Here is a 25,847-nt window from a genome sequence, read left to right as displayed (position 1 = left end):
GAGGCTACTCACAGATCTTTTCGACAGAAGCTGTTCACTTATTTTATTGTATTGTGGATTATATTTTTGGATGGCACAACTATGCACTTACCCATCTAATCTGGGGGTCTTTAAGTTACTGCCACTGTTTCCTTTTTATATATTTTGGAGATTTGATTATGTATTTTTCAGCTGGATTGTACTGATATTGAAATTGTTTGGAAGCTCTAGGATTGCAAATTATTAGTATGCCTATGTTCAACTTTAAATTTTAGATTCAAACTGTTATTCAAATAGGGTTTCTTTGTATAAACTCTCATGAATCATTTACACGAGAACTCAATTCTTGGCAGTTTTTGATGTTTTAGAGGGTGTTTTTTTTGAGGAATGGAGTCCTCAGGGCATCTAAAGTACCATCTCATGATCTCAGAAGACAGAGCTGGAGATTCAAGACAAGGGCCCACTGATGCAGTACTACTCAGGATATGTGGTCCCGGAGATTTCAAGCCACACAGTGGTGTTTAAGGGCCTCTAGAGCCACACCCAGTGATGCTTAGGAGAGCATGCAGAAACTTGGTTCAATCCTGAGTTGACTACATGTGAGTCATGTGCCATAATCCTTGTATTATCTCACCTTCCTCTTAGATTTTCTTGTGTTCCACCTGTCTGGAGGACATGAGTAGTTTTTCATTATATGTTTTGCCTGTGTTTCTCTAATTACTAATGAGAATGAACAACCAAGTCTGCAAATATTTATTTTCCATTAGCAATTTCTCTTTTTCAACTATCTTCTTACATATTTCTTTTTTTCTATGAGATTTTGTTTATTTGTTTTTAAAATATTTAAAAATGTATATTAAACGGGCCTATTATTAATGCAACCTTTGCAAATAGCTGCATGTACTTCATGGCTTACTATAAACCCACTCTGTATGTATGTGCATATATGCGTGTTTTCTTCAAAAAAACCAAAAAGACCTAATGTAGAAATTAATTATTTCTCAAAAATAGACGAATTGATAGTGAATGAAGACAAAGAATTCTCATGTGTTTGCAAAACTGAACTTTTAAATCTAGAGGGAGTGTGGAAGCCAGAAAGTAAAGGAAAGTAGCAAGGATCGTGGGGAGACGGTGAAAGGAAAGTGGATTAGAAGCCATATTAGGACAGGGATTGAGGTTCTGGGATGTTTAAGTGGTGGTGAAGGTGCTTCATTTCATTCCTATAAAACCATGAAAGTTAACACTATTGTAACTATTAAAAAGTAACTAATTAAACTATTTATTGTAAGTATTTAAAAAGTAAATAGATAAAATGTTTTATTTCAAAATAGTCGTACCATTAGTTCTAACAAAGCTACAATTGATGTTGACATAATTTAGAGCTCCTCCTTAGAAAAGTTCTTAAAAGGCAATTTGTGATCCAGATTAGTAAACATCTTTCCAAAACTTGGCCTCTTGAAACCTAGTGGATGATGGGCACTTCCAATTTTGAGATAATTAAAGTTTTGGTCATAAAATTTACATCACGGTGATTGTTGTTAATAAACTTGTATATTTTAAAGCATGTTGATGTACATTAACTAGATAGTTTAACATCATTTTACATAATATATAGATATCAAATAATTGTTATATCTCCAAAACTAATATGGTGTTATATCAATTTAAAATATATAAATAGCATAAATTAGAAAACTCATGATATATACTATTCATAATTGTCTTTAATCATGGGAAAGTTCTACAGCCAGATAGATGGTTTCATGTGCTTCTCTTGAACAGTTTATTGACAGACAATGGGAAAGAAAATGCCCTTGGCTTCATTGCTGAAGCACAAACAGACTTTGGGGTCAGTGCAGGATGAAACTTCACAGCCAGTCTCTCCAAGGAGTGATTACAGGAAGTGATCTAATGATTGTCTCAGAGTCAGAGGACTCCAATCTCAGAGAGACATACTTGCAGGCAACTGAGAATTATCAACAGTTATAGGCAGGCATTACAGAGGAGGAGAAAGAAATATCCATCAAAGCTCTTCAGGAGACCTTCAGAAGTCAGTGCAGGAGCCCTGTAGAAGAGAGAGTGATGAGCATAGTGCACCCTGAGGATTGGAACCTCTTTCTTCCCCTTAGAGAAATCAGATCGAGAAAGCTGAGGGACATGTCACATGGCCTTCGCCTCCCATGACATCTGAGTTAAGATCCAAATCATCTAAATGATACTAACAGATCGGCTCAGATGTGTGGGAAGCAGAGAAGTTATCTTACTGAAGATCATGAATATTTCAATTTTTTTTTTGTAAATCAAACTACAACTCGACTTTTCCCCACTTAGTAGCCTCTTTCACTTTTTTTTAGTTGGGGGCATACCCAACAGTTTTCAACGCTTACTCCTAGAGCTGAGGGATCACACCCAGCTAAGGACAGAGATTATATGGGATACTAGAAATAGAAACCAGGTTATTAGCATGCAAGGTAAGGACTCTACTCTGTATACTATCTCTACACCCCAAAATTCACTCATTTTTAACAAAGGAAGTAGCCACCAATATGTGGGACATTGTAGGCAAAATCCTGATATCCAACACCCAAGCTGTATCTCTGACTGCAAGCTTAGAAGAAAGAACCCAGCAATATCCTGTCCTCTTTTGAGAGAACAAGTTCAGGAATTTCTACAGAAACTAAGTATAAATCTCTACTGTTGATTTTGTAAGGGGAAATATGTCACAATTTGAGATCACTCACACTGCTTCCTCCTTTACTATTCCTTCCCCCAAATCTACCTTAAATCAGAGCAAAAAGAGAGTACCTGTTGGCAAAGGCCCATGAGGTCCTACAAAAGGAAGTTATACAGAGAAAAGTTACATTACTCAAATAGACAGTTTCTCATTTACCCCAACCAGAAGTGCAGTTTGGAACATACTAGATTTTTATTCTCCCTAGCCATCTGCTACAAGAACTTAACTCTCAGAAACTAAATCTCCGACCACACCCCCATCCAAGGAATAAAACTGCCACTAGAAGTCAATGTTCCAATCTTTACTTTTTCTTTCCATTTTTTAATTATTATTAAGTTGCCATTATTTACAAAGTTGTTTATAGTAGAATTCAAGCATATCATATTCCCACACTAATTCAACCACCAGAGTCAACTTCCCTCTACCAATGTCCCCAGGTTCCTTCCCACTCAGCAGGCTGTCACCAAGACAGGCACAGTTTCAAGGATGGTGGTTGTAATATGGATCTCCTGCTTACAGTATTGTTGACTCTAGAGCTTACATATTACATACACCACACCTCTACATGAGGGTAGGTAACAGGAGCTGAGCCTTATTTAAAAAAGATTTTATAAAGACACCACTGAGACTATGGAGAGTGGGAAAGTCCTAGAACATACTCTACATGTTACATGGCTACCTTTAACTATCCAAATCAGACTCCAAAGTCTCCAGAAAGGCTGTTTTGACTCTTTACACCACCAGCATGGCCACCTTGCTTTCATGGTCAGGAGAAAAAGGGCCAAATCTGGAGGCAGAGTCTCCATGCATAGACAGATGGATGCATAGCTTATTATCCTCATTTTCCCGGAGTAACTTACCTTTCTTGTTCTTGTGACGAATGAAGAGGCCCAGTCCAAGGAAGATCAACCCCAACACAAATCCTCCAATGCCACTCAGCATCTTGCTCCGGGCAGATTCAGACTGGGCTCCTAGGAAGCAAAGCCTGAATGTCAGCATTTGCCCCACACGCCATGAGGTCCTCTGCTAAGGATCTAGACTTTAACTTGAGATACAAAGAAGAAGTGTCAGAAAAACCTTGCTTTTCATTTGCAACACTCCCTACAAGATGGAATGCTCCCCTACTAACTTCTTAGATATAGTGAGCTCATGAGAGAAGAATTGGGGAATGGATTCTTGCTCCCTTATGTACCTTAGACACTAAGGCCCCAGTCACAAACTCTAATAGTCAATTGTTCAGAACTATCAGAGCCTGGTTCTGGGGCTGCAATATGCGGAGTAATCTCCCTAATAACTGGAAAGAACATGACAACATAATTATTCTGATGCTCTTGTAATCAAGTTTTCTGTGACTTCCATCCAACTCTCACTAATGATGCCTGAAATAAAAAATCAACACAGGCCCAGTATGTGGGGACCAGGACTATTTCTCTGAACTGCATGGAGGCACTGGAACTGGGCAGCTCCATCCCGGCTCCCAGCCTGCCACTGACCCCAGAAGCCACCCCTCAACCTGCTCCTGGGGCCATCTTGCCTCACTCAGCAGTGAAGAATCCTGGCCAGCAGGCTCCGCAACACAGGAGAATGCTCCAGGCCCCAAATCGAGCCAATATCACCAGGGTGCCCCAGTGGAGCAGGTACCACCTCCCCACCTTCTCCAGATGGAATCTCAGCTACCAGGAGCGTCTACAAGCATGGCTCTGGTATGTAGGGACCAGGACTATTTCTTTGAACCCTACAGCTGCTTATGCAGCTGCGTGACCTTTCCTGATATGCAAAGTTAGCAATGGAAAATAGATGATCTAGCATCTGCCCCTAGAAGGCAGGCTTGAATGGTGGTGGGAATATCCAAGCAAAAATGTAATGCCCAAAAGTATAGAGAGTATCTGAACAACTGTCTGCCGTAGAGGCAGAGTAAAAACTGAAATGGAAAAGGAGGGGATACTGGTGGCAGAAGGTCTGCACTGTTGGAGGGATGTGTAATCAATCATTGTATTGCTGAATATCAAACATGCGGCTTTGGGTAGAAATATGTCTGGAATATGCATTAGGTTTCTGACTCCAGACACCCCAGGTGGGAATGGGTTTCGTGCCTTGTCCTGTTTCCCCTGGAGGCTTGGCCCCCACTACCATCTTTCAGAGGCCTAGGGACAGCCAGGGAGTGGCCCACAGTGATGAGGAATGCAGGGCCTTATGGGATGGGGGCGGCGCAGGCTTTTACACTCTGCCTCTACGAGACCCCAAGTTGCCGCCCATGAATGAGCCTTCTGGCTGGTGATTGAGCTGCTTATTGGCCATGATCCCAGAGACCCAAAAACAAAGCATGGAACCCAGTGGCCTTTGGTAGAAATGCATCCGGACTGTGCATTAGGTTTCCAGCACTGGACCACCCCAGGTAGGAATGAGTCATGACTTGACCTGTTTCCCCAGGCAGTTCGGTCACCGATGCCAGCTTCCAGAGGCCAGGGACAGCCAGGCAGGGGCTAGTAACAAGGAACTTGGAGCCTATGGGATGGGGGTGGAGCCGGCTCTTCCCTTCCCCCACCCCTCCCTTCAAGACCCTGAGTTTCCGCCCACAAAGGAGCCCTCTGGCTACTGATTGAGCTGCTTATCAGTCATGATCCCAGAGACTCAGAAACAAAGTTTGGAACACAGCAACTTTTGGCAGAAATCCCTCTAGATTTAATTATTAAAGATTTAATTATTAAAACTTCAGAATTCCAAAATAGTGCGGCTGCTAATGCAGCCGCACATCATCATATGCAATTAATAATCAGCAATAGAAAAGAAACTGTCTAATGTTGCCCTTTCAGCAGATCTGAGTGTTGGGGGAAAAACCCAAATAATAATGCTGGATTTGGTGTCAAAATGTTGAATGTAAACAAAGTAGAGAGAGTAACATGAAAATCGTATGCCACACAGGGGGGAGGGTGTGGGATGGGAGGATACTGGGGTTTTGGGTGGTGGAAAATATGCACTGGTGAAGGGTCGGGTGTTTCATCATTGTATGACCGAGACTTAAACCAAAAACTCTGTAATTGCTCATATCGTATTTCAATAAAAGTAATAAATAAATACATAAATAAACAAACAAACAAATAATAAGCATAGGTTCCAATCACCATCATAGAAAAGGTCCAGCTTTGTGACTGACTTCACAGACACACTGGCAGCTGACTTATTCCAGGTAGGTACAGCCTCCCCGTGGTGCAGATCCCTAGAGCCTTAATGGGGTGTTGGCAGAGAGTGTCCCCACCATGCCAAGCCCAGTGCTCCACCCATTGTAGCCAGTTTCCACTACCACAAGAGAAACAACCCAGCTTCACAACTGATCTCAGAGATATGCCAGTAGACACTGGAGTTCCAAAGCTCCTGAAGCATGTTGCCACCTACCATGTGACATGTCCAAACTTCACAGAACCGACAAAAAATTACATGGGGAAATTGTATAGAAGCCTATTGAGCTCAGTGAGTGAAACCAATCAGACAGAAAGCTCAACTACCACCTACCAGCTCAGGAAATCCTCAGGTCATGACTTTAACAGCACCATTATGAGGTATGAGTTGAAACTATCAATATAAAGCAAAGTGTGTTATGCCAGCTAATGGAAGCGATTTGTGAGGTGGGTGGGAAGCTGGGAACATCGGTGGAAGCAACAGCACATTGGCTGTGGTGCTGGTTTGGAATTTGAATACCTGAAAGAACTATTTTGTGAACTAGTCTGTAAATTATAAACAGTGTTTAAAATTAAGTTGCATATAAAAAAGGAATAAAGAATAAAATTAACTAGGTAAGGAGAAGCTCTGCCTACTGACTTGAGAGGCCTATGGTGACAGGAAACAAACTGTCTCTTACGCCACTCCACTGTGATAGGGGTCTCAAGGCTGGGGTGCTCCACTTGGCAGGTGTAGACATCTCCACGCTGGGGGGTCATTTCCAGCATCACTATGATCTGGAAGCTCCAGTCCCCATTCCTAATAAGTGGGGTGGATACAACTCCTGCTGTCTCCTCCTGTTCATTCCGGAACCACCGAACATTGACTTGATCTGGATAGAAATCTGTCACCAAACAGACCAGCAGGTTGTGGTGGTTTAAAGCCTCTGTCCTGGATGGGTAGACGGTCACCTTAGGTTGCGCTGAGAAAAGCAACAGACATAAAAACACATATTGAGATAGAGACCAGGCAGCAAATCATTCCAAGGGGTTGAGTCCTTCCTTGACACCAAGGTGAAAAATCCCTAGATTCCAAACATTTGATTAGTTCAAGCTTAGTCAACTTTGTTAGGTTCAATAAACACATCAGTTAGTTTACAGTGCCAAGAGACTGAGTTTCTCTGATGTTACTAAACATTTAAAAAAATAAAAGCACTTTTAAATGATATATTTCAAAATACATAGGTCATATGATAATATTTTATGATAAACATGAACATATTTTTCCTTACATCAGGACCAATTCTAGTCACTAGTGTGAACTAGGATATAACACAGTGTTGTGCCAGTCCCAGTGCTCCTCCAAGTAGAGAGGACAATAGCAATTTTGACTTTCTCCTACTGCCATGAGACATTCAACACTCTCGTTACTCAAGGAATAGTGACATAAACTGAGAATTAAAAATAGGTACATAGTGGTTAGCATTGTATAGAGAAGTATAAAGCTAAATCCCTCCAATTACATAATATTTTAATGCAAAGCCAGTTTTCAAATATGAATGATCTTTATTTTTTAATGTAGGAGTACTACTATTTATTCAACCAGTCATTAAGCTGAGGCAAGCAAGGATGAACTCCACATTACTTTTAAAAATATTTTAACTGAATATCCATGAGGTAGATCATTACAAAGCTGTTAATAACTGGGCTTCAGTTATAAAATTATCCTGCACCCATCCATCCATCAGTACACATTTCCCACCATATCTCCCCTGTTTTCTTTCCACTATACCCCAACATCCCACACACCAGCCACAGCTTCCCTCTATGAGAGGCAATTTCCTTCTTACTCTCTGTCTTATCCTTTTGTGCATTATGGTTTTCAATACAGGTACTAAACATCATATTTGTTCAGGGCATTCAATATATTTGTCGGGATGTTAAGATTGGAGTAGATTTTTAACTGGGTGGCAACTTTGGGGTGTGTATGTGACTGCTGAGGTTTCAGAAGTACAGGGAGGTGGGGGGAGATAGTCCATCCCAACTCTGAGAAAACCTGGAAATTTCAGTCAAAAAAACCCGCATGCCCATCAGTAAATTATATTTCGGTGAGATCTGTCCTGAGATACTGGAGTCAGGCCAATGGTATGGCTTTGATTTTGGATTATAGAAGCAAGCAGCTGCCAGAGTCTCTGCATGGGCAGGCACCAGGCTGAGCTGCACCCCTCTGATTTACCACAGTCTGTTCAGCATGCGCAGGTCCAAGATTAACTGTGGCTTTTGCTCTCTTCCGAGATTTATTTACAGATCTCTGAAGCTAAGCCAGTAGTAGAGCTTACATGGTAAGTAAGTAAGGTGTATTGCTTACAATATTTATATTGTATACAATATAAATTATATATTTATTACAATATATTGTAATAAATATATTTAATACAATATATTATATTGTATTGCTTACAATACAGTAAGTACTGTATTGTACTGTCCTCCCGTTGTTCATCGGTTTGCTCCAGCAAGCACCAGTAACGTCTCCATTGTGAGACTTGTTGTTACTGTTTTTGGCATATTGAATACTCCATGGAAAGCTTGCCAGGCTCTGCCATGCGTGTGGGATGCTCTCGGTAGCTTTCTGGGCTTTTCGAGAGGGACAGAGGAATCAAACCCCAGCCCGCCACGTGCAAGGCAAACACCCAACCCGCTGTGCTATCACTCCCATGCCATGATCATACAGTGGTTAGCAGATGGTAAAATAGAAACAAACAAACCTTTTAATATCTGTATTGCAAACCATAATGCCCAAAAGGGTAAAGAGAAAGAGAAATAGAGAGACAGAGACAGAGAGAGACAGAGACAGAGAGACAGAGAGGGAGTGGGGAAGTGACTGCTGTTAGAGATGGAGGGGTCAGGGGGCAGGAGAGAAACTGGTGACTTTGGTGGTGGGAAATGTACACTGGTGGAGGGATGGGTATTGGAACATTGTATGCCTAAAACTGCTTCATCATGAACAGCTTTGTATCTCATGGTGATTCAATTTTAAAAAACAAGATTTCTTATTTTGCAGTCAGACATTATCATCATGTGTAGGATAACATAGCCTCAGATAGTTTAGGTTTATTGGGTTGTTCATATCACAGTGCTCCCATCCCTCTGTGTTTATTTGTAGCTTCTTTCTTTGTGTTCTGTTGACTTGTAGATATTCTTTGTCTCTTCTCCTTGAGTCCTTTGTGTAGTTTATTCAGAGCCATGTCCTTTTGTATGGACACAGGAAGACTGTAGCAAATGCTATGGTTTTATAACCTGGGAGTCATTTGTCTCTACATGATATTTTCCTCCTGGGCATCTGTTCTCTAGACCTAAGCCTCAGTTTCCCTTACTTCCTAGCACCCTCAAAAGCAGGGTCCTGGGAGGAGTCTCCCAAGGAGACTGGCCCAGGGTAAGTGGTGAGTTGTGTACTACCCTGGCATTGAGATGAGCCTGACCAAAGTGTCTAATGCTTAACTATAAGTTAAGAGCTTGGTCATGGACAAATGCTGTCATGATCCAAAAAGCAATAACTAGATTCGGACCCTGCTAGGGTTCGGAATGATTAATCTGACTTGAGTGCTGTAGTCTGAGTCTGTGGCAAGCTGTTGCCAGGAGAGCTGCCTTGCAAGCCTCAATGTATCTCTTGCTATGTCCATACAAAAATAACTAGTATTAAGATGTTAAATGAGTGTTTGGACTGAGGAAAGAAGAAAAACACCTTAAGGGGTATTTTGTCTGCTGACTGTCAGGAATGGCTTGGGAATGGCCCCAGACCAAACCCCTGAACTGAACCTGGGGGTGGGGGGGGGGGCAATGGGGAGAGCTGCAGGGGCTCTTCCTCCTGTCCGCCCCTAGCTGATGTTTTCATTAAAACTATATTTGAGATTTTTGCAGAGGCTACTTTGGATACTGAGAACAAAATGTGAGCATGGAAGTATAAGTAGGATTTCACACTGTTAGAGGCAGCTGGCCATCTCAGTCAAAATTTTAAATTAGGCCTTTCACTCTAATTTGAGTTGTGTTTTCTAGTCTGAATAGAATTGTAGTAAGGTCTATGGATTTATAAAATATGTTTTTCTTTACAGATTTGGGTAAAAAATAAAATAGGGCACCCATTTGTGAGAAAAACGAGAACTTACTCAAAAGAATAGAAATAAATATTTAAGTATAGTTAACTTTAGGATGTAGTCAGAAGAAAGCAAAGGAGGAGAAACAGCTTAAAGTTAGGTGAACTTGCGCTGAAAACAATGATTAATCTGTGAACTTTCAGATTCATGAAAGAGTATTATTTTACACCCATCAACATTGAATAACAGGGAAGAATAGACTCTCAAAGGAGTGGAAGGGGGGAAGACTCTGCCCTCTGGTGGCGCGCATGCTGTAACAGCACCTCAAAGATAATTCCTGTTTTTAGGCACAGACCAGACACGGTTTCCGGTAAGAACTGGCTTTGAGGAGATTCTGTCTCCACCTCAGATGGCGGAAAGAACTTAATGACTTTATGTGCTGAGGGTTTCAGACTCGGTAAGGAATTGGCTTAATCATTAACACTGTTTCTGGCCCGAGAGCAGCGTCAGACGGGGCAGCTCCGGGGCGCCCTGCGGGAAGGTTCCCGGCTGCGGGAGCGAGTCCCCTAAGGCCCCCGGGCCCCGCCTCTCCCCGCGGACACGCTCCTGCCGGGCCCCTCGGGCTCCGCGGGGGTCCGGGTGCGCCCCCCGCCCGACCCCCGGCCGAGACTCGCGCCCGCGGCCGCGCCTGCGCTCACCTCGCTGGCTCGAGGCCGTGGGGATGTCTATCTCATAGTTGTGTCTGCACAATGTGTCCACCTCGGCCCGGTCCCGCTCCAGTAAATCCTTCTGTGAGTTCCAGTACTCGGCGTCCGGCTCCCCGTGCTCGGTCACCGCCACGTACTTCCCCACGTCGCTGTCGAAGCGCACGAACTCCTCGCGGTTGTAGATGTGTCTGACCACGAGCCGCACCCGCTGCGTCCCGTTGGTGTAGTAGCACAGGGCCTTATTCTGGTACACGACATTCCCTGCGGGAGTCACCGCGCGTCAGGCCAGGCGGGGCCCCACAGGCCGGGCGGGCCACTCCGGGCCGCAGGTGGCGGATGGGATCCGAACCCTGAACCCAGCCCGAGCCCGAGAGCCCGCCCGGACCGGACCCTGCTCCCGACACCCGCAGACCCCCGGGCCCGGCGCCTCTTTCCCTGACTCCAGGCCTGCCCGAAGGTGTCTCAGGCCGACTTCCAGTGCGGGTTGGGGGAAAGCTTGTCTGGGACAGTCCTGGGACCCCCGAGTGTAAGGAGGGAGAAGCACTGACGGTCTGGGGCCCTGGGGTTAGAGAAAGGGACCTCGACGGAAAATTCGTTTCCCCCCAGGACCCCAGGAACCTCAGACACAAGAATTCATCTGAGCGTGACGTGCAAGAAAATGACAAGAAATGTAAAATTAATCCCGTCCCTTTCCTGACAAGGATGTTTCCCTGGTTCCTGGCAAGGGGCTCCCTTCGCATCTCTCCTCAGCCAGAGCGCCACTGGTTTCTGTCAGAGTAGAAAGGGTTGCACAGCCAGAGGCGTAGGAAGGATTGTTTTCTTTTTGAAAAGAACACAAGATTCCTGATTAGATCAATTGGATTCCGATTAAACTATGCTAATTACGAGCTTGTGTAGATTAATTTGAATAAACTCCCCATAAGCATAATTGCATAAAAAATGTCAGACCTACACATAGAGTTAGAAAAAATTGAAAACTAATTTGTATCACAAAATATGAGATTAACATTAACACTATTGTAAAAATAAGTTAAATTTTTAAAGTTATTTTAAAATATGGGACTGGGGGCTGAGGTGCTTCCCTTGCATACCACCAGCATTGGATTGATGCCTGTAACCACATATGGTCCCTCAGGGGTCAGTTCTGAGCATAGTGCCAAATATAATCCCTAAATACTGCTTGGTGCAGCCCAAAACAAAACAAAGCAAAATTTTGTAGCGATTTACATACTCTATGTCAAATGAAAATGATTATTTTTAATTAAATAATAATAAAGTAATCGCAATTATACATAGCTATGGTCTTGAGAATATTTTATACACTTATTGTAATTCAGTTAGATGGATACATTCGTGTCAAAGCATACAATATTGCCATACAAAGTTACTGCAGCCTGTTACCTGGAAAGTGTCCACAACTCTCCACAACTGTTCTTATGTTCCCTCTACCCAGGTCATTATTATCTCCCATTCCTGTTTCTTGAGGGTTTTTTTTTTTTTATCAGTATTACAGTCCTTGGTAAAGGGTGCGACATTGTTCAATATTTTTTTCTTGTATTATCTCACAATATTTCACAGAGGAGTGCTTTTATCCAGTGCTTGTCATTTTCCTTCTGACTTACTTCACTCAGCATAATACCTTTCAATTCTATCCACATTGCAGAGTACTGCATGATTTTATCTGTTCTCAGAGTTACATAGTATTCCATTAATGTACTTTTTTGATAAAGAGGAAAGGTAAGCATATGCACTACTTTCAGTCATATTTTCCTGAGAGTTATGAGGCATATTTTAAAGGATGTTCAGTTAATATAATTTTATTATATTATTTTGCCCTCAATATTTTGTGTTTTTTTACTTTTTAATATATTTAATTTTTTTCTCATGTATCTTTGAAATTATGTGATATAATTACAAAATTATATCATTATAGCTATATAATGTTATAATTACAAAATTACAGTGATATATAAATACCTCTCAGAGAGCCTGGAAAGCTACCAAGAGTATCCTGCCTGCACGGGCAGAGCCTGGAAAGCTATCTGTGGTGTATTCTATATCCCAAAGACAGTAACGATAGGTCTCATTCCCCTGACCCTGAAAGAGCTCCAATTGTTGGGACAGAGGAGTAAGGAGAGGCTTCTCTCAGGGTGGAGAGAAATAGAGATGTTACTGGTGCCCACTCGAGAAAATCGATGAACAACAGGATGACAGTGAACTTGTATCAAGATATTAATGCTGTCTAAAATGGTTTCTCAGCATGTATTACTTTCCTTCTTTGCATTCTCCTTTCTCCAAATTTAGTCCATTTTCAGTTCAAGTCTCTGAATCTCACTCAATTCCCTATTTGACCACAAAATTCCGAATACTCCAAAGTCCCTATCGGGGGTCAAGTACACTCAGATACCTTGAGTTTGCTTCCATGGGCCCTGCACTCAGTCAGAAATGCAAAGCCCCTTTCCTCAGCACCTGAGACTACTGCAACCTTGTGTTTCCCCAACCTAAAATCCCACAGCGTTTAGTTCAAACAAGGTGTACGGGGACCCTAAAATCACACATCCTACTGTGTGTTCTGTGACGAAAATCATTGCTTTAAAAAAAAAATCTTATTCTGTATTTGCTGGCAGTGTACACTCCGAAGTGGTCCTGTCTGCTCTCAAGAACAGCCCCAGATTCAAATCTGTAAAATGAGGACTGTCCTCACTTTTCCATTAAAATAAGAATGTAAAACAGATCTCTTTTCCAAAGAGGAAATTTGTAATAAAGATTGTATGCTAAGATCAAAGATTGCCCCCCTCAAACCCAAAGGCCCCTCATCGCCTTTCCCCTGAGGCGGTGACTATGGGGTCTGCACTTACCTTGAGTGTCTCCACCCTCAGTCACCGGAGTGCTCCACACCACTAGAATCACCATCACAGCTGCTATTCCCAGGCCTCTAGGGATACACAGAGCCATCTTCCAACTCACAATCTGAGGAGAAAACAAAAACTTATTTTAGTCAACACAGCTCACACCTAATGAAACTGTACTGACTTCAAAGAATTAAAAAACCTATGAAGGCTTTCCTGCACCATAGGATTGGAGAATACTTAGCTAAGGAACCAATCAGCACTGGAGTCAAAGCACGTCATTTGTCTCTAGGCAGACATGCTTTCCAACAGTGCCCGATCCAGCACCAGCAGTGGTGCTTCAGCTTTGTATTTATCTTCAGCAAATCGCACCATTCAAAATAAAGATTTTCTCTCAGTGATAGATGATTTAAAGAGTGAATACATTAGGGGTTTAAGGCACCAAAAAAAAATAATTCAAGCATATAGTTTTGTGCGATTTATTTAAAACCTATTTTTTAGATTTATATTTTTATTATATAATATATAACATAAAATATATTTTTCTAATTTTTATTTTTTGTTTTTAATGAGTCACCGTGAGGCTGCAGTTACAGAGTTTTGTGCCTGTGTTACAGTCATACAATACTCGAGTACCCATCCCTCCACCAGTGCCCATTCTTCTCCATTGATGGCCCCAGGGTCCCTCCCTCCCCCTTCATGCTGTTCGGCGCCCCCCACCCCCCCTCCCCTGTGACAGGGAATTCCTTAATGTTCTCTCTCTCCTTTTGGGTGTTATGGTTTGAATGGAGATACTGGGTAACTATCATGTTCAATCTATAGTCTGCTTTCAACCTGCCTCTCCTATCCTGAGTGTGAACATTTCTGTCACAATATCGTTTTCCTCCTGAATTATGATCCCTGTTTGGTTCTCTTATAAAAAAAAATAGGAATATAAAATATAAAACCTATTTTTTTGATAAGAGAACCAACAAGGATTATAATTCAGGAGGAAACCAATATTGTGACAGAAATGTTCACCTCCATTTCTTAGACACTCTAAGAAAACTTAAGTTGTGAGAAGAGCAGAGTTTTTAGAAGAAAATGGTTTAAGTAGCTGTTTTCTCAGCAATGTGTTTTGTAAGAGTTAAATTATTTCATCTCTTTTTGACTCAGGCAACTGTGAATTAGCAATCATGTTTCATGCATTTTAGATCTAGATATTTATGTATGAAAAGAGCAATGTAACTGATTTCATAATGCAAGATTTCTGTCGTGTATATCAGGTTAGTATGGGCAGCAAGAAATCAGCAAAAAAATAAATCAGTAAAAACAATGGACACCTAACCTGGCTGACAAGTGATTCATTATGCAGAAACTCTATTGCATTTCTGTTTTTTAAATGAAAATATTTGAAAACTCAGTTGGCTTTACTTCTATGAGCTCTTCATCATCGTAAATCTTGCCAAGTCATAAAGCAGCTTCACCTGTTGTCAGCAGAGGCACAACCCAGAAACTGTCAGTATTTGTTTTGAAGAAACAAAAAATGTAAAGAAACATTTCCTGGGCTTTGAATAGTGCTAGTGAAGGTACAAAGATTTAAGTTTCAGATTGCATTGTGCCAACACCAAGTACCAAATAACATATTATCAATTTTTTTAAATAATGCAATTAATGGACTGGGTACAGTACTTGCCTTCAATCCCCTGTACCCTATCTGGTCCCCTAAGTCCTTCCAGGAGTGATCCCTGAGTGCAGGTCCAGAAGTAAGCTCTGAGCACTGCTGAGTGTGGCCCCCTAAAAATAATGATAATAATATAATAATGTATCAGTTTCCTTTCGCCAAAGATCACAGAGCTAAATGGTTATAAAGTGATTGGATCAACTCTTGGCAAGAAATAGTAAATTAGGCAATAAATATCTCCCTCTTCCTTTTCCTACCCCTCTTCTGTGCTTTAGTTCCTTCTCTTAAAATAGAGGACAGAGAAGCATTTTGCTAGGAATTGAAATTGAAATCACAGTTCCAGATGCAAAAATCTACTATGTAATAATTTTAAATCAGCTTTTAAACATAATTATTAAGCATAAAAAGCACACTTCTAACTCATTAAATACAGGACTTTTTTGACATAACTTTTTAAAATGTGATACAATTTATGAAAGTAAAATTCATCCTTTTAAAGTAATACGTTTTGACAAATATTAAAATCACCACCACAAACAAGATATGAAACATATCCATGGCCAGGGAATCAACTGTGATTGATTCCAACCATTGATCGTCCTCCAAGGGCTAGGAGGACTGGTCAATGGTTGCAATTAACTACAGTGGAGGGGGGCAGAGGGCAGGTAAGATAGAGAAGAGACCAGTGTGACAATAATAGTGGGAAATGATCACTCTGCACAAGAACTGAGTATTAAAAGTAGACAAAGGCATATACCTGATAACCTTTCAGTATCTGTATTGCAAACCACAATGCCCAAAAGGTGAGAGAGAGGGTGGGGGAGGGGGTGATGAGAGGTTATGGGAGGAAAACTGAGGACACTGGTGCTAGGAAATGGGTATTGGAACACAGTATGACTAAAACCTAATCACGAACAGCTTTTTAAGTGTCTATCTCACAGTGATTCAATAAAAAAAAATATTTTAAAAAATGTACTCTAGTGAATCCAGACCCAGCAAAACCTCTTTCGGTGTGGGCAACTCCTCGCAGAATGTCTCCAGCCTGAAAACTAAGCCTCGGCCCCGTGCCCGCCCAGGAGGGGAAAGGTATTTCTCTCTCTCTCTCGCCTCTTTCTCTCTGGGGATGAAGGGCGCGGTGGCCGCCATATTAAGACGACCACAGATGGCATTTACGACAAAAACTGCAGCAAAAGGACACGAGGGTGCTCTTGGGAAGGTGGGAGGCACCGGCCCCTCCCACCGCCGAGATGTGATCCCGGGGGCCGCACGCATGTGCGGCCTCTCCGCAGCTGTACAAGCGTGAATCCAGACCCAGCAAAACCTCTTTCGGTGTGGGCAACTCCTCGCCTCAAAACTAAGCCTCGGCCCCTTGCCCGCCCAGGAGGGGAAAGGTATTTCTCTCGCCTCTTTCTCTCCGGGGATGAAGGGCCCGGTGGCCGCCATATTAAGACGACCACAGATTGGGTTTTCAAGCCTGCAATTATCTAATATCTGGAAGAAATCTCCCTGGACTTCTTGTTAAAGTACAGAAATTCAAAACCTTATTTGTCTTCACAGTAGGTCTGAATCTAGTGGGGTACTCCTAACAACAATAGTGAGGTTTGTGTTGAAATATTGAATGTAACCAAAGTAAACAGAATGTAAAATGAAACTTATCAGTTACAAGGTAGGGGGTGGGGGGGCGGGATGGGAGGTGTTCTGTGTGGGTTGTTTTTTTTTTTGGTGGTGGTATATGGGCACTGGTGAAGGGATGGTTGTTTCAGCATTGTATAACTGAGACCTAAGCCCGAAAGCATTGTAATCTTCCACACGGTGATTTAATAAAATAAAAAAAAAAATGTACTCTATAAATGTCGAACATAAGATTGATATATACCGAATGTTATGCTAACAAAATTAATTGTGATACTCAAATAAATAAATAAATAAATTTGAGTGATGAAAGGGAAATAATGTATATTCAGATAGAATGTAAGGGAAGAAGAAAGAAAACAGAAGAAAGGCTTTGATGGTAGAGACTGATGACTCCAAATAGAGACAGAACTTTACTCAATCAGACACCAGGATCCTAAAAAAGATTTTATAATAGATAGTAGATAGTACTTTAGATAACAAGGTTTATTTTCAATTTGAAATGTGATTTACATGTGAATTGATTGCTGCTGTTTGATATTTGTTATATCTTACAGTGTACCAAACCCTGCAATATTCAAAAAAATTTACCTTTTTCCTCTCTCTTTCTTCCTTCTTTCCCTCTTTATTTCTTCTTCCTCTCTTTCAAGTTTGTGTCAAAAAATAAACAACAGTACACAGGAAAATAATTTTTTAATAAATAAAAATTTTAAAGAGAGAGACAAAAAATATAGTACAGGATCTGAAAGAACATAATTAATTTATAAGCAAATAAAAAAATGAAGGGGTCAGAGAGCTACTGTGGAGGTTAAGGCATCTTCCTTGCATTCACCTACAGACACAACCCTGGTTTGAATCCCTAGCAATGCGTAAAAGTCATCACCTGAATCCCCATGCAGCACCACTAAATGTGCTCAGAGCACAGAGCCAGGCATGACCCTGGGCATCTCCTCTCCAAACTATCAAAAGAAGAGGCAACAAGAAATTTCCAACAAGAAGTGGCATACAAAGGCAGTAAGTTATTGCTGCTTTGGGTACACAGTTTCAGAGCATCTAACATGGAACACAATAGGCAGTACTCAGGTCTTACACCTCTCTGTGTGTTCAGAAATCACTCCTAGTGGTGCTGTAGATAAAACTATAGTCTGCTGCTTATGAGGCAAGCGTCTTAAACCCTGTACTCTCTCCAGTCTTACTGGACTTCCAGGAGCAATGATATATCAGAATATGGGTAACTCCAAAACAAGAATGGTACCATGGTGGGATGGAGCACTATCAAATTCATATCTGGAAGTGACTGCATGGAAGGTAGGTCCAAGAACATCTTCACTACTACTTCAAAGTACCTAAGAATGAACAGAGGTCTCTGATCCAACACCTCCTGCCTATTTTAGGGAGGAATTTTATCAATTCTGTCCTGGGACTCTGATGAAAGTGCTTCAGGGCTGGAGTGATATAACAGTGGATACGGCGTTTGCCTTGCACTCAGCCAACCCGAGTTCAGTCTCTGGAATCCCATATGGACCTCCTGTACTGCCAGAGGTAATTCCTAAATTCAGAGGCAGGAGTAACCCTTGAGCATCGCTGGCTGTAACCCAACAAGAAAAAAGAAGAAGAAGAAGAAGGAGAAGGAGAAGGAGAAGGAGAAGGAGAAGGAGAAGGAGAAGGAGAAGGAGAAGGAGAAGGAGAAGGAGAAGGAGAAGGAGAAGGGAAGGAGAAGGAGAAGGAGAAGGAGAAGGAGAAGGAGAAGGAGAAGAAGAAGAAGAAGAAGAAGAAGAAGAAGAAGAAGAAGAAGAAGAAGAAGAAGAAGAAGAAGAAGAAGAAGAAGAAGAAGAAGAGAAGGAGAAGGAGAAGGAGAAGGAGAAGGAGAAGAAGAAGAAGAAGAAGAAGAAGAAGAAGAAGAAGAAGAAGAAGAAGAAGAAGAAGAAGAAGAAGAAGAAGAAGAAGAAGAAGAAGAAGAAGAAGAAGAAGAAGAAACTGCTTCAAAATTTGGGGATTTCCCTATCTTTAAGACATTTTCACACAAAATTAACAACTAGTAACAAAAGTGTCATCTTAAACTCCTTTTTCTGAGTGGTTAAAATCTCCGCTCAAAGACTCTGGGTTGTGGTTGCTCTACTGCCAGCTGTGTTTTCTTGAGCCACTCAGCACTCTCTACATCCTTCTAGAATTCTCTGCACTGTTTATATACCAGCTACAAAACTCAGGGCCATAACTGTTTTCTGTAAAATCAAAAAATGAGTTGAAAGAATTGTGTGCTAAGATGGCTGGGGGTTGGGAAGGAAGGGGGGGCAGTTGTACAACAAACAGGGAGCTTACCAAGCATACAACACCCCAAATGGTTCCCCAAGCCCCACCAGTACTGATCCCTGAGCAAAAAGTCAGGAAAATGCCCTGAACACAACCTGGTGTAGCAAAAAAAAAAAAAAAAAAAAACCCAAAACCAAGCAAACAAACAAATGTGTGCTGAGTAAGTACAAGACTAGAAAAATAATCACTGATCTGAGTTGGGATAGAGTAGGAGCCTCTCTCCATGGGATATCCTCTGTGCCTTCAGGATGGAAGACTACTTCATTGTGAAAATTCAGGAAGAAATAGGATCTTTGGTCAATGATCTTAAATATAAACATAGGAATCAACAGAAGTGACATATAGGACCTTGTTTTTGTTTGCTTGTTTGTTTGCTTGTTTGTTTGTTTGTTTTTTAAGACACGACCCATTAGTGTATTTTGTTAGGGGAAGAGGGTTATGCCAGATCTTGCTGTGCTCAGAGGTTACTCCTGGCTATGACTCAGGAATCATTCCTAGTCTATTTAGGTGACCGTATGGGATGCCAAGGATTGAACCAGGTTAGACTCATGCAAGACGAGCAGCCTATCTGCTGTACTATCTCTCTGGCCACCACATTAGTGTATTTTAATACAATAGTAGAGGCATCATCTTTTTTTTGTGTAAATACATTTAGAAAAACATAAGCAAGAGTCTCCATGATCCTCACTTCACTTCAGAAAAATCTACAATAAGTCAACCTATTGGCAAAGAAAATACAAGCAAAAATAGACAAGTGGGGTTGAGGCCTAAAATAAAGAAACCTAAGCGATTCAAAGAAAATCAAATACATAAAACACTTCTAAAATTCAACAATACAACAACAAATAATAATAATACCAATTTAATAAAACAGGGAAGCAGAAAATAAGCTGCAACAAGCAGATAGCTGACTCTGGTATCACAGAGGAGGCACCAACCAGGACCACAAACTCAACCAACACTATGGTGGAAAAAGTAGGTGAACTCTGGGGCTGGAGCAATAGTACAGCGGGTAGGGCATTTGCCTTGCACTCGGCCAACCAGGGTTCAATTCCCAGCCTCCCATATGGTCCTCTGAGCATCGCCAGGGGTGATTCCTGAGTGCAGAGCCAAGAGTAACCCCTGTGCATTGCCAGGTGTGACCCATAAAAACAAAAAGTAGGTGAACTCCACCACCTACAGCCTCTAATGCTACCGTGAAATTGCACTCCTCCTGCATATATCACACTGAAAAAGATCCCCTGGCCAGGGCAAAAAATTCAAGATAAATAAAAATAAATTACACTGAATAACTTCAGCAGGGAATGAAGAGAACACCAAAAGGAGCTGGGTCACCCAGTGAGCTCCCTGGTGGTGGAGGTCACAGCAGTAATCTGGAGAGACTCATTCCCAGTGTGCAAAAGGCACAATGGAGAAGGCACACAGAACCCCACCACACATAGTGAACAAAGATAGTGAACACCCGAATATCAAGTGCAATCCAGACCTTTCAGGTAAAGATTTTAAAATGGAAATGTAAAGGATGTTTAAGGAGCTCAAAGAAACAATGGAACAGACCATGAATAAAACACAAGAGGTTGCGAGACCAGAAGTGAGGAAACTCCAAGTGAAACTAAAAGAATTTGGTACATGAAATGAAAAATTCTCTGGAAGCTTTCGGCAAACAGTCACAGTCGCTGAGGACAAAATCAGTGAGCTACAAGATGAGATGCAGATAACCTCCAGAACACGGAAGGATATGGGAAAAGGATTCAGACAAAATGGATACAAGAGAACTGTGGTGGGGGTAGAGCGATAGCACAGCGGGAAGAGCGTTTGCCTTGCACATGGCTAACCCGGGTTTGATTCCCAGTATCCCATATGGTCCCCCAAGCAAGTCCAGGAGTAATTCCTGAGTGCAGAGCCAGGGGTAACCCCTGTGCAACACTGCGTGTGACCGAAAAAGAAAAAAAACAAGAGAGAACTGTGGAATGAATTCAAGAGTAACAACATAAGAATCATCAGGGTGTCAGAAGATAACCCAAATGAAGAAGTAACAAAGATATCATTGCTAAGAGGTTTCAGAGTTGAATAATGCATATATCTAAATCCAGGAAGCCCAAAGGGTACCAGGTAAGAGAAATCCAAATAAAAAGACCCCAAGACACACCTCAACCAAAATGATGAAAACCATAGATAGAGGTAGAATATTAAAAACAGCTAGATCAAAGTAATAACTTACATGCAAAGGGGCATCAGTAGGATTTACCGAAGGTCTACCAAATGATCTCCACTAGGCCAAAGACAATGACAGAATATAGTGGGGGGGCAGGCCTCAATTAAACCATGAAAGTAACACCTCACTAAGATTACTGTACCCTGAAAATTTCTCATTCAGACTTGAAGGGACAATACACAACCTCAGGATAAACAATAGGTCAGGAACTTCATAGGCTCAAAACCATCTTTACACGAACCAGAGGGGCTACTGTAAGACAAGATGCATCTAACAAGTACATTAAACTGCTACAGAAATATTGCGCAAAACTCCATTATAATACTCTTACTCAATGTCAATGGCTTAAATTCAGCAACTACAAGACACAGAGTGACAACATGAATTAGAAAATTAAATCCAATCTTCCACTGCCTACAAAAACCACACTTGGGCAGTAAGGGCAAAGACTCAAAGGTTAGAAGACAATATTTCAATAGAACAACCCCCACAAAAAGACTAGGATGACCACATTAGTATCAGACAAAATTGACTTGAGGACTAAAACTGCTATAAGAGACAGAGAGGGTCATTTTTTAATGATTAAGGTAATAATAATACATATGTGTGTGTAAGAGCTCACACTCCTAAACATACATATATCTAAGGAAGGACCAGTGAAATACTTAAAACAACTGCTGATAGACTAAAAGGAATACATCGATAGAAACACAATTAATAGTTGGAGTGCCGCTCTACCACAATATGTAGGTCAAGTAGACTAAAACTCAGCAAGGAAACATTGGATATGAAGGAAGAAATGGAAGAGAGGGGCTTAGTAGACATTTATAGGACTTTTAATCCCTAAAAAGCCGCATGTGACATTCTCCATGATAGACCATATGCTAAGCCAGAAAACATACCTCTATGGAATCAAGAGTATATAAATCATATCAATTATTTTCTCAGAACATGAAGCTCTAAAAATAGAAGTTAACAACAAACATAAATGAATAAATAACTCAAAAACCTAAAAACTAAACAGCTTATTACTGAACAGCCAGTGGGTCAGAGAGGAAATTAAAAGATTCACAGAAACAAATAGGAATGAGGATAGATACTAGAACCTGTGTGATACAGCAAAAATGGTATTAAGGATAACTATACAAGCATTTTTCTGGAAGGAAGAAAGGTCTACATAAATAAGCTAACTGCACAGCTTAAGAAACTGGAAAACAATGAACAAAAGGAGCCCAAAGTAGGCAGGTGAAGGAAATAATTAAATTTAGAGCAAAAATTAATAAATTAGAATAAAAAATATGCAGAAGATTAACAAAACAAAGAGCTAGTTCCTTGATAGATGGCAAGACTCACCTAGAAAGAGAGTAAACCCTAATTAACAAATTATAAATTAAAAGAGAATATCACAACTAACGTTAGAGAAATTCAAAATATCACCAAGAATTACTTTAAAAATCTGTATGCCAAGGAACAAGAAAGCTAGAAGTAATGGATGAATTTTTGGACTCTTATCATTCCAAGGCTGAACCAAAAAGATGTGGAATACCTGAACAGCCCTATTGCTATTGAGAAAATTAAGATGGTAATCAAAATTCTCCCCAAAAATGAAAGCCAAAGTTCAGATGGATTCCACTAGAGAGTTCTTTCAAACTTTGAAAGAAGAGCTACTGCCAACACTTTTCAGATTCTTTCAGGAAATTAAGGAAATAGAAACATTCCAAAACAATTTCATTGAAGTACACATTACCTTTGAAACCAAAAGCAGACAGAGGGGCTGGAGAGATAGCACAGCGGGTAGGGCGTTTGCCTTGCACGCGGCCGACCCAGGTTCAAATCCCAGCATCCCATATGGTCCCCTGAGCATGGCCAGGGGTAATTCCTGAGTGCAGAGCCAGGAGTAACCCCTGTGCATCGCCAGGTGTGACCCAAAAAAGCAAAAAAATAAAATAAAATAAAATAAAATAAAAACAAAAGCAGACAGAACAAAAAAGGAGAATTACAGACCTATATTCCTAACACACATAGATGTAAATATCCTCAACAAAATACTAGCAGCAAATCAAATCCAATAACATCAAAATTTTTATTCACCACAACCAAATGGGATTTGTCCCTGGAATGCATGAATGGGTTCAACAAATCAATCAATGTAATGCACTTTTTCAATACAAAAAAAAATCATATCATATCAATAGATGTGGAGAAAGTATTTGGCAAGATCCACCACCCATTCATGATAAAAAAAAAAAACCCTCTCAATAAAATGGGAATTGAAGGAACTTCCCTCAATATAGTCAAGGTCGTTTACCACAAGCTCACAGAAGACATTATACTGGATGGGGAAAACTAAAAGTCTTTCTCCTAATATCAGACCAAGACAACTTGCCCACTTTCACTACTTTTATTCAATATAGTATTGGAAAAACTTGCCATAGCAATTATGAAACAAAAATATATTAAAGGCATCCAGATAGGAAAGAAAGAGCTTACATTCTCATTATTTGCAGATAACATGAGAGCATATCTAGAAAACACTAAAGATTACACAAAAAGGCCCCCCTAGTGACAATAGGTTTGCGTAAGTAAAGTAATAGGCTACAAAATTAGCACACAGAGACCATTTATAAATGGTCTTTCATAAATGCAAATCATGCAACAGAAAGGCATATTTTAAAATCCCATTCATAATTGTGCCTCAGAAAATCGAATATCTAAGAATCATCTAAACTAAAGAGGCAAAAGAACTATACAAAGAAAACTAAAAAACATGTCTTAAAATAAAAAAGGGCGGGGCTGGAGCAATAGCGCAGCGGGTAGGGCATTTGCCTTGCACGCAGCCAACCCAGGTTCGATTCCCAGCATCCCATACGGTCCCGTGAGCACCGCCAGGGGTAATTCCAGAGTGCAGAGCCAAGAGTCACCCCTGTGCATTGCCGGGTGTGACCCAAAAAGAAAAAGTAGATAAATAAAAGTTTTTTAAATAAATAAATAAAATAAGAAAGGGCACAAAGAAATGAAAATATATACCCTACTTACCCTATTCCTGAATTGGGAGTATTAACATCATCAAAATAGCAATATTTGCCAAAGCATTATACAGATTCAGTGCAGTCCCTATAAAGATACCCATAACATTTTTCAAATAAATAGATCAAACACTCCTGAAATTCATACAGATCTATCAGCCCTCCTCCCAAAATATCAAAGTAAGCCTCAAGAAAAAGAAGATTGGAGGCATCAGACTGTACTACAAAGTGGCATGACTGTATCACTGTCATCCCATTGTTCATCAATTTACTTGAGCGGGAGCCAGTAACTTCTCCTTTTGTCCCAGCCCTGAGATTTTAGCAGCTTCTTCTTACTTGTCTTTCCCAACGCTGCCATATTGGAGCCTTTTCCAGGGTCAGGGGAATGAGACCCTTTATTATTACTGTTTTTGGCATATAGAATATGCCACTGGTATCTTGTCAGGCTCTGCCTTGCGAGCGGGATACTCTCGGTAGCTTGCCAGGTTCTCCGAGAGTATGATTTGTTGCCTACTGTCTTAACCCCATCAAATGTGGTGCGATAATTATGGAAAATGGGTAGGGAGTGTCTTATGCTGTGTGAGAGCTGGTGGCTGAGGCAGGTGGGAGAGTGTCAGCCCTGGGCAAGGGGCTCAGAGACGGTCTGCCCCAGTGTCAGAGATGAGAAGGCAGAGGCAAAGCGGTCAGGGAGAGTGGTCAGGGAGAGTAGTCAGGGAGAGTGGCGGGCTGAGAGCTGGCTGCTGGGTCTCTGGCTCCCGGCTCATTCTCAGAATCCTGCTACTTCTCCTGTGTTTCCCAAGCTCTGCCCAGTCTCTCGGCTCAAAAGGTTCTTGAGACTCAGCAAGGTCCGGCCACTTGCCTGTGTCCACGCAGCATCCTTGGACTTCTGACTCCCTTGATTGATACAGAAAGAGGGTGGAGGGAGTGATCAGAAAGGAGAAATAGGAAATTTTTTTTTCTTTTATTGCTCTTTCACAGCTGCTTCTCCCAGAAGGGAGCATAAAATGAGGCCCCCATAACCATGCCACTGGACTCCACTCTAGGCTGTTTTTACTCGGGGCACCCCAGAAGGGAGCAGGTGAGAGCCCTTCCTGCCCCAAGAGACCCAGCCCTGGCAGCCAACCTCCACTACCCAACCGCTGTCACGCTCCAGGCCACTTTCCACAAGCTCGGGTAAGCCTCACCTATGGTGAACATATTCCTGACCACAAAAGCGGCCACGCAACACATCCCCATTGTTGTGCGTACTAAATAAGGTTAAAGTATTTACTTCTTCTAAGATGCATCCATCATTATCTTGCTCAAATATCCTTCCAAATGACTTCCACTTCTCTACCTGGCTAGAGAATTATTTTTGTGATTAACTTCTATTTGGGGATTAAAAGTCATATATTGGGGACCAGAGTGATAGTTCAGCAGGTAGGGTATTTGCCTTGCATGTGGACAACATGGGTTCGATCCCCACGGCATCGCATATGATCCC

The 25,847-nt window shown here is 41.4% G+C and overlaps 1 protein-coding gene across 1 annotated transcript; it reads right to left on the bottom strand.

Annotated features, from left to right (window-relative positions):
* Positions 1 to 1,685: 1,685 nt before the first annotated feature.
* Positions 1,686 to 13,659, bottom strand: LOC129402072 (HLA class II histocompatibility antigen, DQ beta 1 chain-like). The gene is made up of 6 exons (XM_055126789.1): positions 13,528 to 13,659; positions 10,661 to 10,930; positions 6,570 to 6,851; positions 3,574 to 3,684; positions 2,785 to 2,808; positions 1,686 to 2,044 (listed from the first exon to the last, which is right to left on the bottom strand). The coding sequence occupies exons 1-6, from the start codon at positions 13,622 to 13,624 to the stop codon at positions 2,031 to 2,033; spliced, it is 798 nt and encodes a 265-aa protein (XP_054982764.1). The 5' UTR covers positions 13,625 to 13,659; the 3' UTR covers positions 1,686 to 2,030.
* Positions 13,660 to 25,847: the final 12,188 nt, after the last annotated feature.

This window comes from Sorex araneus, chromosome 2 (genome assembly GCF_027595985.1).
Source record: "Sorex araneus isolate mSorAra2 chromosome 2, mSorAra2.pri, whole genome shotgun sequence".
In the NCBI taxonomy this organism is placed as follows: Eukaryota; Metazoa; Chordata; class Mammalia; order Eulipotyphla; family Soricidae; genus Sorex; species Sorex araneus.
This window is presented reverse-complemented; position numbering and strand designations above follow the sequence as displayed.

Excerpts from the sequence above, each read along its gene's own strand:
- LOC129402072 (XM_055126789.1), bottom strand. The coding sequence starts at position 13,624 with ATGGCTCTGTGTATCCCTAGAGGCCTGGGAATAGCAGCTGTGATGGTG. Across the intron at positions 10,931-13,527 it reads TGAGGGTGGAGACACTCAAG|GGAATGTCGTGTACCAGAAT; the intron begins GTAAGTGCAGAC and ends TGACTCCCGCAG. Across the intron at positions 3,685-6,569 it reads CCCTATCACAGTGGAGTGGC|GAGCCCAGTCTGAATCTGCC; the intron begins GTAAGAGACAGT and ends TTTGCTTCCTAG.